At 30.7% G+C, this 15,599-nt stretch overlaps 1 protein-coding gene across 2 annotated transcripts in view; it reads right to left on the bottom strand.

The window, feature by feature from the left end:
• Positions 1-15,599, bottom strand: part of LOC124422047 (collagen alpha-1(XV) chain) — a 204,594-nt gene that overhangs the window by 126,087 nt on the left and 62,908 nt on the right. For both annotated transcript variants that reach the window (XM_046957944.1, XM_046957945.1), the window contains exons 3-4: positions 12,001-12,266; positions 11,520-11,795 (exon numbers count right to left, since the gene is read on the bottom strand). In XM_046957944.1, the coding sequence (XP_046813900.1) occupies positions 11,520-11,795; positions 12,001-12,266 (542 nt within the window). The remainder of the gene's footprint in view (positions 1-11,519; positions 11,796-12,000; positions 12,267-15,599) is intronic.

Here is a 15,599-nt window from a genome sequence, read left to right as displayed (position 1 = left end):
CCTATTTCGTTCTGCATTCAAAGTATTCCGACCTTCCCCATTCGAGTATCTTCCTTATCTTAATTTCAATTGTAACGATAAGTAGTCACGAGTTTAAGGATAACGAACTTCTTTCTCTCTTCATTAACAAGGCTGTGAAGGAAAAATGACTGTGTCGTTTGTAACGTACTATGTAAAAAAAAAAAAAGAAAAAAGGAAAAGGAAAAAGAAAAAAATTTCACTTTATCCACAGTAATTTTTCACGCTACGGTTACGAGATTTTATAATAAACTTTGTCTCGCAACGACAGGAACTACCTATTTTATTTTAAGATACTTAGAGTTACCTAACGATTGAAACGTTAATAACTTGTTTCCTTTGAAAATACCAAACATTCTTTGAGAAAGAGAAAATAACTTCATTTTTATTTAATTTACATTTCAAAACTTGTTGCTAATCTCCATAGCAATTATGTATTTCAATAACAAACGTAACAAATCATAATTTCTTTTTTTTTTTTATCTCACACTCTGTTAATAAATAATAGTTGAAATGTATTATCAATCAATATATTTTAAATGAAATATTTGAAATAAAATTTACATAATGAAATATTATACATACTGTAATATTCGAATTATTAAAATAAACAAATAAATAAAAATAATAGACGTTTATCTTAATAGGAAGAAAATGGATTGATCCTTGAATAGACAAATTTTTTTAACGTTGACGTGAAATTGCAAAGTAGCTGACTTTTGATCGGTCGTCCTATCATTATTTTCTATTCGAATAAGTATCGTGTTTCTCAATAGGTCGGGAACTTACATCGATATAATTAGACTTTTGGAGATAAAGAGATGAGGTCCTCGTAGAAAGGACTGTCGAAAAAGGAGGGAAAAGGTATAGATAGAAAACTCTTTTACCATCGAAGGTACGGTGTTAAATTTCTAAGTAGCCGGATAATTACTTTCACATCGCTTCCGGTTTACCGCTCTCCTCAAGATTTCCTGGGGAACTTTGTAAGCCGTGCACGAGAAAGGAAAGTTTCCACTCTCGCGTTCGTGCTCTGGAACTCAAAGATCAACGTTGCGAATGTTGCGCCCAGGGCTCGTCCTCGCGCTTGCTTTTTGGTTTTCCTTACCTTCTATCTCTTCGCTTTTGTTTTTGTTTTTGCCTCGCTTTTTCTTTCTCTCTTTTTTCTTTTTCTACTCTATCTGTCCCCAATAGTTATTCTCTTCACAGAGTTTCTAACGAGAAAGTGTTTTCCTATGATAAATTAGAAAAAAAGAATAAAAGAATGAGAAGCAGTATCTTCAAAATTGTCTTTCTTTGTTTGGAAAAAGAATACGAATATGATACGAGTTATTCTATTCTTTCTTTTTCATTTAATCATTTCAAACATTAATCGCAAATAAATAATCGCTATTCTAAAAAAATTATTCAACGATACGCATTGAAAATATTCAAAAATACTATGAAGATGCAATTAACGAAATAAAAACAAAGGCAAATAAAAAAAAAAATAGCATTAATTTCGACGTATTTTCGAGAAACTTCTGAAGTAATTTAGTATTATCGATCATTGTTAAATCGTTACGAGCATATTCGATATCGCAAAAACGGTTTTAATCGTTTCGGAAAAGCTGGAATAATATTATTCTCCGGATTAAACGCTACATCGTTCGATCGGTGCGTGACACTTTATTCGAAACTCGTATCGCGTTCCAGCATTAACGAGCTTTTTAGTTTTCGTATTTTCTGATAAAAATAAAAGGATACAGAAAAAAAAAAGAAGAAAAATTTGTGCAATTATGAAAATATCCAAATAAAAGCAATTTTTCTTTAGAATCCAAGGAAAAAGTAATTCTTCGATGATTCCTTTGAGGAAGAAAGCTAAGAGGGCCGCTGATTGACGACGAGCAATCACGAGCTCAACAGAATTTATTCGGAATCGATAATCAATTTACTATCCGTCGTTCGGAACAACACTGCCGTCGTCACGTTATAGAGAGAAAAGCGGATGAAGAGGTCGAACAACAGAGAGAAAATGAGGGGTAGCAGAAGTGAGAAAGAGGAAGATTGCGAATCGAAAGGGTGTGAGTGAAAATGCAAAACGATTGCGGCAAGAAAATAATCCGCGTCTATCAGTATTTAAATGAATTTCCTCATCGAAGAGGAAAGCAAACGAGAGCATGGTATTGCTTTCTAAACTTATCCCTTTCTTTCTCATTCTTTTCCATGGTCTCTTTATCAGATAATATAATAAATCGAAGAGAAAAGATATAATAGAATGAGCTTCCTTACTGGATAAAATATGTAATCGATCTTTTTGAATGGGCCAGTAATTCAAAAATAAATTTTCAAGTTAAGTTTTATATTTCTTGTTCATTCAAACAAATCAGTTTCATTAAAAATTCATGACAATGCAAAGAGAAGAACTTAGTTTCACGAACTTTTAATAATTAAACAAATAATATACATTTCTTCTTTTTTTTTAAATTAAGTGTCTTATAAACTATAAATATCTTCACTTTATTAAAATAATAATGAGCTTGCGTATAATCAGTAATAATAACGAACGACTGATCAGATACAAAACATGAAATTGCTACGAATAATCTCAAGTCTTTCTTTCTCCTACTCGATTCTTAATACTTGCAAAAGAAAAAAAAAATTGAATTACCGTTCTAAAGTAAGCAGTTGAATGTATGAATTCACCACTTTGATCGTCGATCATTAAATAAGACCCAGCTTTTTCTCCCAATTAGATGTTAATTGAATGGTAATGCCAACGTATACGAGGAAATAGAACGAATCGCCAAGAATTTCGGATAATTTATTCCAATGAATGTTTCAGGGAACAAATGAGTACGATGAAGTGACGCAATCAAGGTCGTTTCTACAAGACAAGTTTATATATAGGTATTGAAACCTATTGAAAAACCTCCCGGTTTTTCTATCGTAATTATTTCTTTTGTTTCATTTTTAAATATATTTAGGTATATAATGAAATGAATTATAATGTTCGTCGGATTTATCTATCTATGAAGTTTTCGTGAGTTTTATATGTAACGATAATAAAATTTAAAAGAAATATATATTTAAAAGTAAATATAATATTACTACCATTCTTATATTCATTAATATAATTTAAAAGAAAAAAATAATGATAATAAAAAACGAAAAAAAAAGGCGAGAAAAAAATATTAACGTTTCTAAAAGAACAATGTGATCAAGCATCGAATCAATGAAGAAAATGGGTGATAAACAAGTTGGATCATTTGTGAAAATTCCATCACAAATTTTCTTTTCTTTAAGCAACGACAATGGCTTTAAGACGGTAACCGGCTGTCGTTTGTCGAGCTTAAAATTCCATTGCAATACTTCTTGAAATCTTATTTTACTTAAACCAAATTATATATATATATATATATATATATATATATATATACATACAAATAAATATAAATAAATGTATACACAAATACTTGGAAGAACGTGTATATGAATGGAACGTTCGCGAAAAAAATCCTTTCGGGTAAAAAAAATACAGAGAAAAATCTGATGCAATGACGAGTGCACGCAAGGCACAGCCTGGAGGATCACAGGTACAATACGAAACACTAAAAGAGCTACAAAGAATCCGCTATGGGAGAGATAGAGAGAAAGAGAGAGGGGTAGGGAAAGAGAGAGAGAGAGAGAAGAAAGATAGGGAAAGAAGAAGGAAGTTAAAGAAACCATATAAAGTGGACAGAGAAAACAAAAAGATGAAAAGAGAGAAAGAATAGAAAGTGTACGAGTGGAGCGGAGGAAAACACAAGAAGATAAAAAGTATGAAAGATAGAAAAAAAGGAGGAAAGATAAAGAAAGAAAGAGAGAGAAAGAGAGTGAGAGGGAGGAAGGGAGAGATAGTGAAAGAAAAAGAAAATGCAAGAATGGAACAAAGAAAAATACAAGAAGATAAAAAGAAAGAAAGAAAGAAAGAAAGAAAGAAAGAAAGATATAGAAAGAAAAAAGAATACTAAGAGGCATCGAGAGAGCAAGAAGAAAGAAAATTTTGACGAGGATGAGAAAAAAGTTGCGAAGGAAAGCAAAATTCTCAGAGGTCGACAAAATTCCAGAACTTTTGGAAATATTAGAAAGATTATTTTATAGAAAGATTACCGTTAATCAGGTTACCATACTCTATGTCTCCTATCTATCTTTCTATCTATCTATCTATCTATTTGTCTATCTACCACTATTTTTGTTTCCTTTTCTTTATTTCGCAAAATAATACTTAAGTGTTTAAGTGCTAAATGCTTAGGAAGATATCTCTTTTAAAAATGCTAATTTCACGCAATGATGTAATCTCTATGCCTCCTATATGGTAGCTATAGAATTTTATCGTGAGCTCGCACGAGCGTGTAAAGGACGAAATTGCCTCCCTTTTCGATCGACAATCTAGTGCTCATGATGGATATTCATTTAAAGTGTATTACGTAAAAGGTTGTTACTATCGAATATTTCGTTCGAATTTAGACATGAAATATGAGTACGCATGTATATATATATTACCCATAGATGTTATAATATATATCAAAGTTATATAATTATAAATGATATAATTAATGAAAGTTTTGTTACTGAACATATGAAAATCATAATTTAAATACATATATATATATATATATATATATATATATATATATATATATATATATATATATATAGCAATAGTCAACTCAATTTTCATAAAAATGAAAAACAAACGAAAACAAGAATAATTTCGTACGTATGAAAAATTCGTCAATTAATATTTACATTTTTCAGAAAATATATACATTTGATATAATATATATTTTTCAGAAAAAAAAAGAGAATCGTAATGTCTATCTATACTTTTGATACTTTTGTGTTCTTATATATATCGATGTCGACCGTAATAAAATTATGTAGCACACGGAGAATACGTAGGTTGTTTTATAAATGTTTACATTTTGCAATGAAGTAATCTCTACTCTTCTCTCTTACACGTGCATACACACACACATGTATCTATATATGTATGTATGCAAAAAAATAGACGTATATACATACATATCGGGGATCGTCGAAAGAATATTGGTACTTTTATCCGCATCGTAGCTGAAACTTCGTTGGGCTTGAGCACTTTGATAGCACATTTCGCGTTTTCTGACACTAAGAACATGAAGCGCATATTCACTTCGTCCTCGTTACGTTTCCAACGAGGTAGATATTTCTATTACGAAGGCAAGACCAACGCTCTACTTATGTACACTTCCCCAGACGAAATCTTTTGGACTCTTCTTATCGCTAGATTCTCATCGTAAAGACAAAACGTTCTCCTTTTTTTTATTCCCATTCTTATCTCATTCTAAAGTTTCTTCAAAATACTTTGAAAATTCGCAAAACTTCTTGGAACTTCGATTAATTCATAACTCGAATATAAAGTTTATATCGATGAGTTAAAAAGTAATTAGACGAAAAATCAATGAGGTTGAAGCAACGATCAGTCGTATCGAATTTTTAGAAAATTCTTTCTTTATTTTTTAAAACTACACACACACACACACACACACACACACACACACATATACATATATAATGTGAAAAGAGATAAAATATTGTAATATAATAAATAAAAACAAAATGGAAGTTATCGATAAGGTAGGAAATGAGTAGTATCGATTTTATCAAGAGCTCACTTTTCAACTCAACGCAAAAAATAACTTTCAGAAGTTATTTCCATGGGCGTTATTTATCTGTAAATAAAGTGTTTACACGTGGATGAAAAGTTAGGTAAGTAAAATGATCGAAAGCTCGAAACGTTGGTTACACTCGAAGTGATCGTAACGGCGGAAATCACACTCGTAAATTAATTGATGCGGTTCTCGATTCAGCGCACGGAAAAGTACGAAGGGAATTCCCGTACGGCTCCCTATCCCGACATCAATGACGGTACTACTCTTGGAATAACGGTACGTTGCTGAGAATTAGAGAGATCGAAGGCGAGAATTCAAATGACTTTGTAACGGAGGAGGGGAAACTCGAACGAAGGAAGAAAGTCTTGAAACAGAGAGAAAAAAAGAAAGAGAGAGAGAGAGAGAGAGAGAGAGAGAGAATTCTCTTTAATTCTCTCTTCTCTCTCTCTCTCTCTCTCTCTCTTTCACTTTCTTTTTCTCTCTCAGTTGTCGCCTCGAATAAATTATACTATACACTCGAATAGCCAGCTTTCAACGAGAAAATTTATTATATGTCGTTTGCTACAGGGATACAATAGGTATCCCGTTTGTAGGATACTTTCCTTACTACAAATATTACCTCGTTAAACTTCGAGAAAGAAGCTTGGATCTTTCTCGACTTGCTCCAGTGTATATTTCGAGAGTTAAAAAAAAAAAGAGATAAAAAGGAGAGAAAAGAAAAAAAAAAGAAATAAGAAAGAAAGAAAGAAAGAAAGAAAAATACAAGAAAAGAGAGAAAGGATTAGAAAATAAGGTACACAATGTCGTCGTTGATTAATGGTTTGAAACGTGCTCGTAATTTTGAGCGTAAGAGTGCTTATTAAAAAGCAGAAGCGCTTAACTTGAGAGAAGAGAAACACCGAGGAAGTGGAGTGTGACTCGGTATAGCGTAAGTACGTGGTGAGGTGGTAGCCGTGGTGATGCTGATGGTAGTGGTATGGATAGTGGTGAAGCATGAATCGCATCCGGTCTCTCGTTCTTTATTTAATCCTCGCCTTCTTCCGCAGCACGTCTAGTATAGTACACTATGCGTCGAGTTATACAAACAGCCAAACACATTGAGCTTTTTTAAATAGACAATATATACATTCGAGTTTCAAATTTAGATTGGTAATAATAAAAAAAAGGATGATGATGATAATAATAAAAAAAAATGTCTTTGTCTAATTTTATATACTCTCGAATTAGGGTTAATCATTTTTCATAGAAAAAAAAGAGATATCTAAGAACATTCAATTTTGTTACACACTCCTTTCTTTCTATGAAAATATTTTTCCTCTGTCCTTGATCATTCCATCGAGCGCATTTTGCAATTTCATCGACCATGCGATTTGATGACTATACGTGGAGAAGATAAGATGTATCTATGTATGTATGGAGATACTTCCTTCGATAGAACAAGTATTCCTTGTGTTCGAATATATTGCATTATTATAATAAAATCTATATCATACCGAGGGAAGGAAAGTTTTGTCTTTCTTCGAAGACGAAAGATTGAGATCACGTATTTCCTCGAAAGCAATCTCATCCAGAAGCTAAAATGTCGTCATTGCTTCTCTCGAAAGATCGTTTGCTTCGTCAACTTTTATGTTTCTCTTGTGTGACAAATAATATATATATATATATATATATATATATATATATATATATATATATATATATATATATGTATATATATATATATGTATATATACACATGCACACAAATACATATATGTATATATACCTAACATAAGTACATATGCATATACATAAGTTAAGTTAAGCAAACTTTACGGTAATGTTGAACGATTCAACATTTAATTTAAAAAAACAAACTAAGCACGTTAAGTTTTATGAAAACTCGGCCAAGTATATCACGTCGAATATAAAATATGCAAGCTCTGCTTGTTGTCATTCTATCGTTCGAAGTCCTTCTCCTTTTTCTCTCTTTTCCTTTCTTCATTTCCTTCCTTCCTTCCTTCCTTCCTTCCGATGGTGCCACGTTCTCTCAATTTATAGAGATTAGTCCGCGTGGAGAGAGAAGTTGCGATTCGTGCGAGCTCGAACGACTGCAAAACTTTTCTCCCCGGTATTCCCGTTGTTATTCCGAAAAGACATCAAGAAGTCAACCGTGAGAGGAGAAAAAAGAAGATGGCTAAGAGTCAGAGAGGCGAAGGACGTGAAGCTACGAGATGGAAACATTGGCAAACAATCGATAACATCATCCCGTAGGAACAACATTGCTCGGTTGATGTCAATGGAGTAAGAGAAAAAATGAATTTGCGAAGCTAACACTTTCGATGACTCGATTTTTAAGTGTTTTGGAAGAAAAATGAGAAACTATCTTCTTTCTCAAAAAATGAAAAAATAAAGAGAGAGAGAGAGAGAGAGAGAAAGATCCAAAAATAATTTCAATCGTAACAAGTATTTACTTTCTTCCTATTTTTATCTTCCTTTATTTATAAATTTATTCATTTTGCCATCTAGTAACTACGATATCAATATTTTTCTTCTTCTTTTTCTATCATTATTGAAAAATGAAAACAAAAAACAAGGTAATGGGAAATCGGATAAAACAAGGTGTACACGAAGGTAGGTAAATTAAAAGCATCAGAGCCATGGCGAAAATATCAATTCCAACGAGTGAAATTAATCGGTACGCCCGGCCGATTTATTCGCTCAAATAATCCGCCACAAATTGAACGATATTCCTGTTGATGCGTCGATACGTCCACCGTACGGACGTATCGTGACACTAAAAGGACACACTGCAATGAAGAGGCATTTAGAGTTTCTCGCGTTTATATCTCTTATATAATTTCACTCTTTATTTTCTTTTAGTGTGCTTATAATATTTATGAACATAAATCCAGTGAGAGAGAAAACAAATCTAAAAAAAAAGAAAAAGAAAGAAAGAAAGAAGGAAAGAAACGGAAGAAGAAGAAAGATAAAAAAGAAGAAAAAGAATTTTCTTTGATCTATACAGAAATGTTCCCACAAACTTTGTGAAAACAATGTTTGCAATGATATTAACGTTTTCCTTTCTTGGGAAAAGTAAAACAAGAGCACGGGTGCATGTAAAACACGAGAGAACAAGGAAACCAAAAAAAAAGAAAAAAATAACAAAACAGGTGTGAGTTAATTAAAAGGGTGATATAACGTCGAACATTGAATGAAAATCGAAATATCGATGCTATTCTCTTTCATTCTTTCTCTCTCGTTCTCTTCTATTTCTTTCGTCTCGTTACTAGTGCAAACGATCGCATGGCTTATAAATTTTGTTCAATTGTATTGTTTCAAAATGCGGCATGCTTGAGAAGGGAAAAAGAAAAGTTGAATTCTAAATGAGTTAAAAAATATATCAAAACTTTCGTTATTTAAATTAATAATTATACTTTCTCTAATATTATGACTATAATACATATTGTGACTTAGATAATCAAATAATTATTGTAACATTGTCTTATTGAAAATTTCAAAAGTTTCTAAATTGTTTACATTAAATTTTGATTGAATCAGTATATCTACAATTCATTTAAAATAACGGTTTAAAACTAAGTATTTTCCAATTCACACAGAATGCGTTGAATTTTTATCGCGAACCGATATGTAGAGTGTTTTTTCTTTTTTGTTTTTTTTATGTCCATTTTGTCGAGTTACAAAGCTCGAAAGCTTAAACGAATTTTGCACTTTTAATTGCTCAAATTTTATGGCGGAAGGAATGAAAAAATGAAAGGAGATTTTGGGAAATCCCTTGACCATAAAAAAAAAGGAATTTCGTATAAACTATTAAGTTGTACTTCACGAGGATATATAATATCGATATTTTAAAAAAAAAAATAATATTTTGATTTTTTCTCGAATATTTTCGAATAAATCAATAGTTTCATACATATGAATATTGACATCGGTTGTTTTTGATTACCACTGCTTAGAAGATGGTCATCTTTCTGTTTAATTACAGTATCAATGTCGGCATCATTAAGAATAATTTAAATAAAATGAACAAGAGTATTATTAATAATAACAATAATAATAATAATAAAAAGAAGTCTGGATTTTTTTCAAATCGAATAGTGACAAAAATTAATACACCTACGTAACACTGGCTGATTTGCGAATTTAAATCTGCCCAATGCATTTACCTGTAAAATATTCGGATAAACAACTTGATAAACGCTGACAATTCGGTTTTCATCTGTTCCCTGTAAAATATATTACGAGAAACGATTCGTAATAACGAGATCGATTAAACGAAGATTAATGTTTCTGGTAAGAAATGGTGGAAAATTAATTCCGCTTTTTGACATATCTAAACGCAGGTGGTACGGATTTAATGTTAATACCATCGGTGAAAGAAATGATCGATTGGTAGACTAAAATATGGCAAGTCTGGTCAAAATTCGTCGTGTGAACGTATCCTATTAATTATGGCGCCACTACTGTAGCATTTCGTCGCACCAATAGAACATAATGTAATTATAACAAAATGTTGACCAGAACCACGTTGCAACAATTACGGGTAGCAACTAATTAACAAAGGTTTCGCATGAATCATTTGTACGACCAAGCCTGTACACTGTTTAAAGCGCGGCCATTTACTCGAGAATCACAATGCGTCTCAAATAGAAACTAATTGTCATAGCTAGATAACTCGCGGCGTTACCATTAACGCGTTTCCTATCGACTATTGTACGGATTAAATCATCATGGATAGCTTCGTGACATTCTGCAAAGCCAATGGAGTCACGTTTAACGATTAATCGTCCCTCTACAAAATGTTTTGCATATGGTTATTACTAATCCTATATTTTATGCATTTTTACTATATTATGTAATATTTCAATCCTTTCGCGAGTTTTTACTTTAATATTCGTTCGATTAAATAAATTTTAAACACAGATTAACGACAAATTATGATAAAGAGAATATAATAATTGTATATATTCTCTTTAACAGAAAAATATTAAATATTTTATTTTAAAAAATTGATTGGGTTTTATTGAGATAATTTATAATATATACGGCTACATATATATCGTGAAAAGTGAATATTTTATATATGTAACTTAAAAAATGGATATTTCAACAAACGATCCAACTTCGTTCTCGCGGTTTGTTCGACACAATAAAATCGATAATCTTTATTCATCGATCATTCAGTTTTTGACAAGACAAGACATTAAAGAGAATTTTTTGAAATTCATGAATACCTATATTATATCGCAAATCTAGAAGAGTCTGATGAATGACATTGTTAAGTTCATCTTTTTATTTCGATTCAATTCATCTATTCATATAAGAATGATAATAGAACTTGAAAAAACTGTAAAAACATTATAAGTATAACTGAACAAATAAAAAAGAAAATTATATAATTTCGTCTGCGTTCTTTTTCCGTTTTTTAAATGTATAATTTATTATATTTATTATTTTACAAATACTTTTTTAAATTTATTATTTCATACAAATTTAAATATTTCTCGTTTGGAGATTTCACTCTATACCCCACTTACAAGGATTTATTCTCTTTCCATTGTAGATTATTGTCATCTTGAATCTTTTATTTAGATTTACGCGTCATAATCAAACTCGTGAATTTTAAAGAAAGAAAGTTAAAATGATAACAAGTATATTCGTTTCGAGGTAGAAAAACTGTTGAAATTTATTTCAATTCGTTAAAAGATAATTTATAATTTAATAAAAATATTCCATGATATTTCTTCCACATTGAAACGAAACATCTTGATTGTTATAAGTTTCAAAATCGATTTCGAGAACAAGTAATTTAATAATGTTCAAATAACTTACATCGTATCTCTCCTGAATATGTGGTCCAGCTTGAGCCATGTAAAGCGTACTGGCAGTATCAAAAACTAATTCCAAAGGAATTCTAGTTACCTTCTGCCTAGCCATCTCATGGCAATTCAAATATAAGGTAACATCGGTGATAGACACTTTGATGACGATTTTGGACCATTTTTTCGTCAACTTTGGAACGGTGAATTTGGCAACTTCTTCCGAATGGGAATGTTCATCGGAGTTCGTGTAAACCAATGAAATGTTTTGATTAGAGCCTGGACCATCCTTTAAAAAAAAAACAGATGAAGGAAAATATTATCAAATTTTTGTTCATATATTAAGAAAGAAAATTTCAATTTTAAATATTATTCTATTTAAATTATTTAGATTCATTAAAATATTATAGGAATGATTCAAAGACTAGATATTAAAAAAATGACAAAAAAAAAAAATAAAACGTCATTATATAAATATAATTATTCAGAATTACCGAAATTCGAATGCCCAATTGCACAACAGTTTCAAAGGGATTGAGAACTGCGAAGAGGTAGCTAGTCCTAAAGGAAATCGGCTTAAAAATAGCCAACAGGGTAAACTCGGCCGGCAACTTCTCAGGAAGATAAAGTCTATAGGGTTGTTTTACTTCAGATCCAGGTCGGAAACCAAAAGCCGGAAATCCGTCGAGGCCATCGTCAATATAAAAATTGAGGTCGTCTGTTGACGTTACCGTAGTTACGAGCAGATCATAAACTGTTTCTGAAATAAACAATTACATAATTTTATAGTTTCATAAATAAAAAGGAAAAAACAGAAAGATTGGAATCAATTTAATTAATAATCGTTAAAGTAAAGCAATTAAATACAGAAGAATGACATATTTCGATATTAATATTCAACGTTAATTATTTCGTTCTCTTTCACAGTCGTATTTAGTAAATAAAATTTCTATAATAAATTGAAATCATTCATTTTCCATCAGAGATCATTAATACGTTTGATCTCTTTATATATTTTATTTTCGATAATGTTACGAGGAAAATTTCTTGAAAATAAATTTTACTTTTCAATTGGTCATTCATAATATCAAAAATATAATGGTAACATTTACGTCGTAGTTATTTTATGTAAATTGTTTTAAAGTAGTTGAAGCACCGTAGAGTAATATATCATCATAACTATATCAGTCAATGTGGTAGACTGTTCGCGACTTATTCGCGTGTATTCATATATGTCTTTCTTCAATGAGGATTAATGTAGAATTCGAATTAAAGTAGAAACATATCGAAGAGATTTCGTAAAACACACACAGTTAATGCTGGAATAATATTTTAGAGAAATATTCATTTCATTTGAACACTCCGTAAGGAATTCTCTAACCCCAACATTTAATATTTCTTAAAATACAAAATGCTAACGGCCTATGGGCATTTTGTGAAAATATCAAAATTAAAATTAATAAACAGTTTAATGGAATAGCAACATAATAATTGCCTTAAAATTCTACGTGAAATTTTTCTTAGTTAATTAGAATCGATGTCACTGCTATTTATTATTTTTATTGTAAATAAGAATTATTCGTGCTTCGTGGCTACTGAATATTTTGAGGTATCGAATATCTCAATTATTTTGACATCCGTTGTATATACGTAAAATGACGTGTTATTTAACGCCAACAACGATCTATAATGATGAAATATAACGTTCCCTCGATGATTTGGTATTTAATAATTTAGCAGACACACAGAGCCATTTTATGTCATATATCATATGCACTTGTGTCATGCGATACACAGCTACATAAGCGAGAACACCGATAATCGATATTTATTACCTTGCAGTAAGCTCGAGCTACACGTTCAATTAGTAAGTAACTTTTAAAAAATTCGATATAGTAAAAACTAGTTCGTTTGTTGGAAAATATCGATTTTTTTTAATTCTTTGATTTCACTAATTTTATATCTATCTATAGAAAAATCTTAACCAAGATAAAAATTTGTCAAAAGATACTTGTTTTAATTTCTTTTTACATTTTTAAATTAATATTACTTTTAAAATGACAAAAATGTTCGACTTCAATCAAAATTTTTGTTATGCATTATCATATATATTTATTATATATATATATATATATATATATATATATATATATATGGTTACAAATTATTTATAATTGATAATTATATATTTATATAAAATGGTAGAGAAATCAAAGATTTCAATGCTCGATGAGCTATTTGTCCAACCGGAGACTTGATCGCTAGCACAAACAGGGTTTGTGAACTCTTCCACTTACATATTTCCCTGATATATTCCTCCATGTCATATTGAAATTACCGCAAAGTAAGGCATTGTTTCTAATTCTATAATTGAGCTTATATTAAAAAAGAAAAAAAAAATCAGATCAAAGTATATATAAATTTATGAGCTTAATTGTCATAAAAATAATAAGAAAAATCATTTAAACTTATGAATAGATATCTTCAGAAAATAACTTTCTCTTCTATTTTTATTAATGATAATTTCTCTATAAGATTATTACTTCGCGTTTCATTGACAAAATTTTATCACAGTGTAAACTTTCGTTTATGGTAAAAAAACAAGCGATCAGTCGAAAATTGTTTATCTTTCCTTTCCTCTGCTTTTATTTTTCATTTTCTCATATTTATTATATTTATCCTTTTCTGTTCATTTTTATCATCTATTCATCTTTTTACAAAGTAGGAATATAACGTGCATATTAACCTGCTCTATCATCGTACTATTTGTTTTCTTTTGTCATGTATGTGTTGTCATACCTATATAATATGAATATTATTTGGCAGAAAACAAAATCAGAGACAGAGAGAGAGAGAGAGAGAAGGAGAGAGGGGGAGAAAACCGAAGCAAGAACACCTTTCGAATAATTATTCACTTCGAAATATCGTATTGCATGTTGAGCACGTCTCGTTTCTCTACATTTCAGAACAATATGTTACATCCAAAGTTTGATGTATGCGGAAAGTGATTTACACGGGCGAATACAACACGAATAAAGCCAGAGAACATCATATACATACGCCACAAGTACAAGAGCTTTCTCCAATGATCCGTTACGTATGTATCGTTATATATAATATAATACGTAGAATACGTGCAAAATAATGAATTCTTTTGGTAATTACATTTCCGATTAAATTATATTTTATTACGAATTATCTTTAAACGTGCCGTATGTTACCATAACATAGGTACAAAGCAGATTTAAAAACGTTAAGTTAAATAGGAAAAAAGAAAACGAAATGTATTCTCTGTTTCGGTTACGTTAAAATAAATGAAATAAAATTCGGTCCGTTGAACGCTAACGAAAATTTTCATACCGAGAATCCATTTCAACTTTACACCCGGCAAAAAGTACACACTTTCACATTGATATTTCAAAATTTCGCAAAATCACGGCGACAAACGACACAGTACATATACGCTCGATGCAATTCAGCTATATGTATTATCTATATGTACGTCCGTTACGCAGGCGAAATAGGATAATAGGATACCGACGCCGACGGCAGGAAGCACTCTTCCGTTTCAGCAAGTTTCCAGAGCTTTCCCCTGGGACGAAGCTTTTCTTCGGTTCAGCGAGGCAGCGCTTTTGCACAATTTCCACGGGAGACTCGTTTCCACGACGGCGAGTCGATCGTCGTACATTTTAATTCGATAGATCAATCGTATGCAACGAATAAGAACATTTTCTGCGACTTAACTGTTCTTTAAGATCAAAAGAAATCTCTCCTCGTTCATACATATTAGTTACTTCGAATAAAAATGATATTTTTTATTTTGAAAAATTGTATTGACAAGAAATAGACATAGAAAAGAAAAAGTTAATATAGAAAATATACGTTAATGACCAATATTATTTATTTCTTATTTTTAATCTTTATATAAAAAATTATTATTTGATTTTAAGAAAATAAAAGATAGAAGATTATTGAAATATGTTTTACTTATTCAAACTTAATCCTTTCGATGAGAGAACTTTTTATGGTATTGTCCCTTCACAATATCGCAGGATCTACTTTTAATTTATCCGCTTTCGTCGACAGTTCTATA

The sequence above is a fragment of the Vespa crabro genome, chromosome 2, assembly GCF_910589235.1.
Source record: "Vespa crabro chromosome 2, iyVesCrab1.2, whole genome shotgun sequence".
NCBI classification, from domain to species: Eukaryota; Metazoa; Arthropoda; class Insecta; order Hymenoptera; family Vespidae; genus Vespa; species Vespa crabro.
This window is presented reverse-complemented; position numbering and strand designations above follow the sequence as displayed.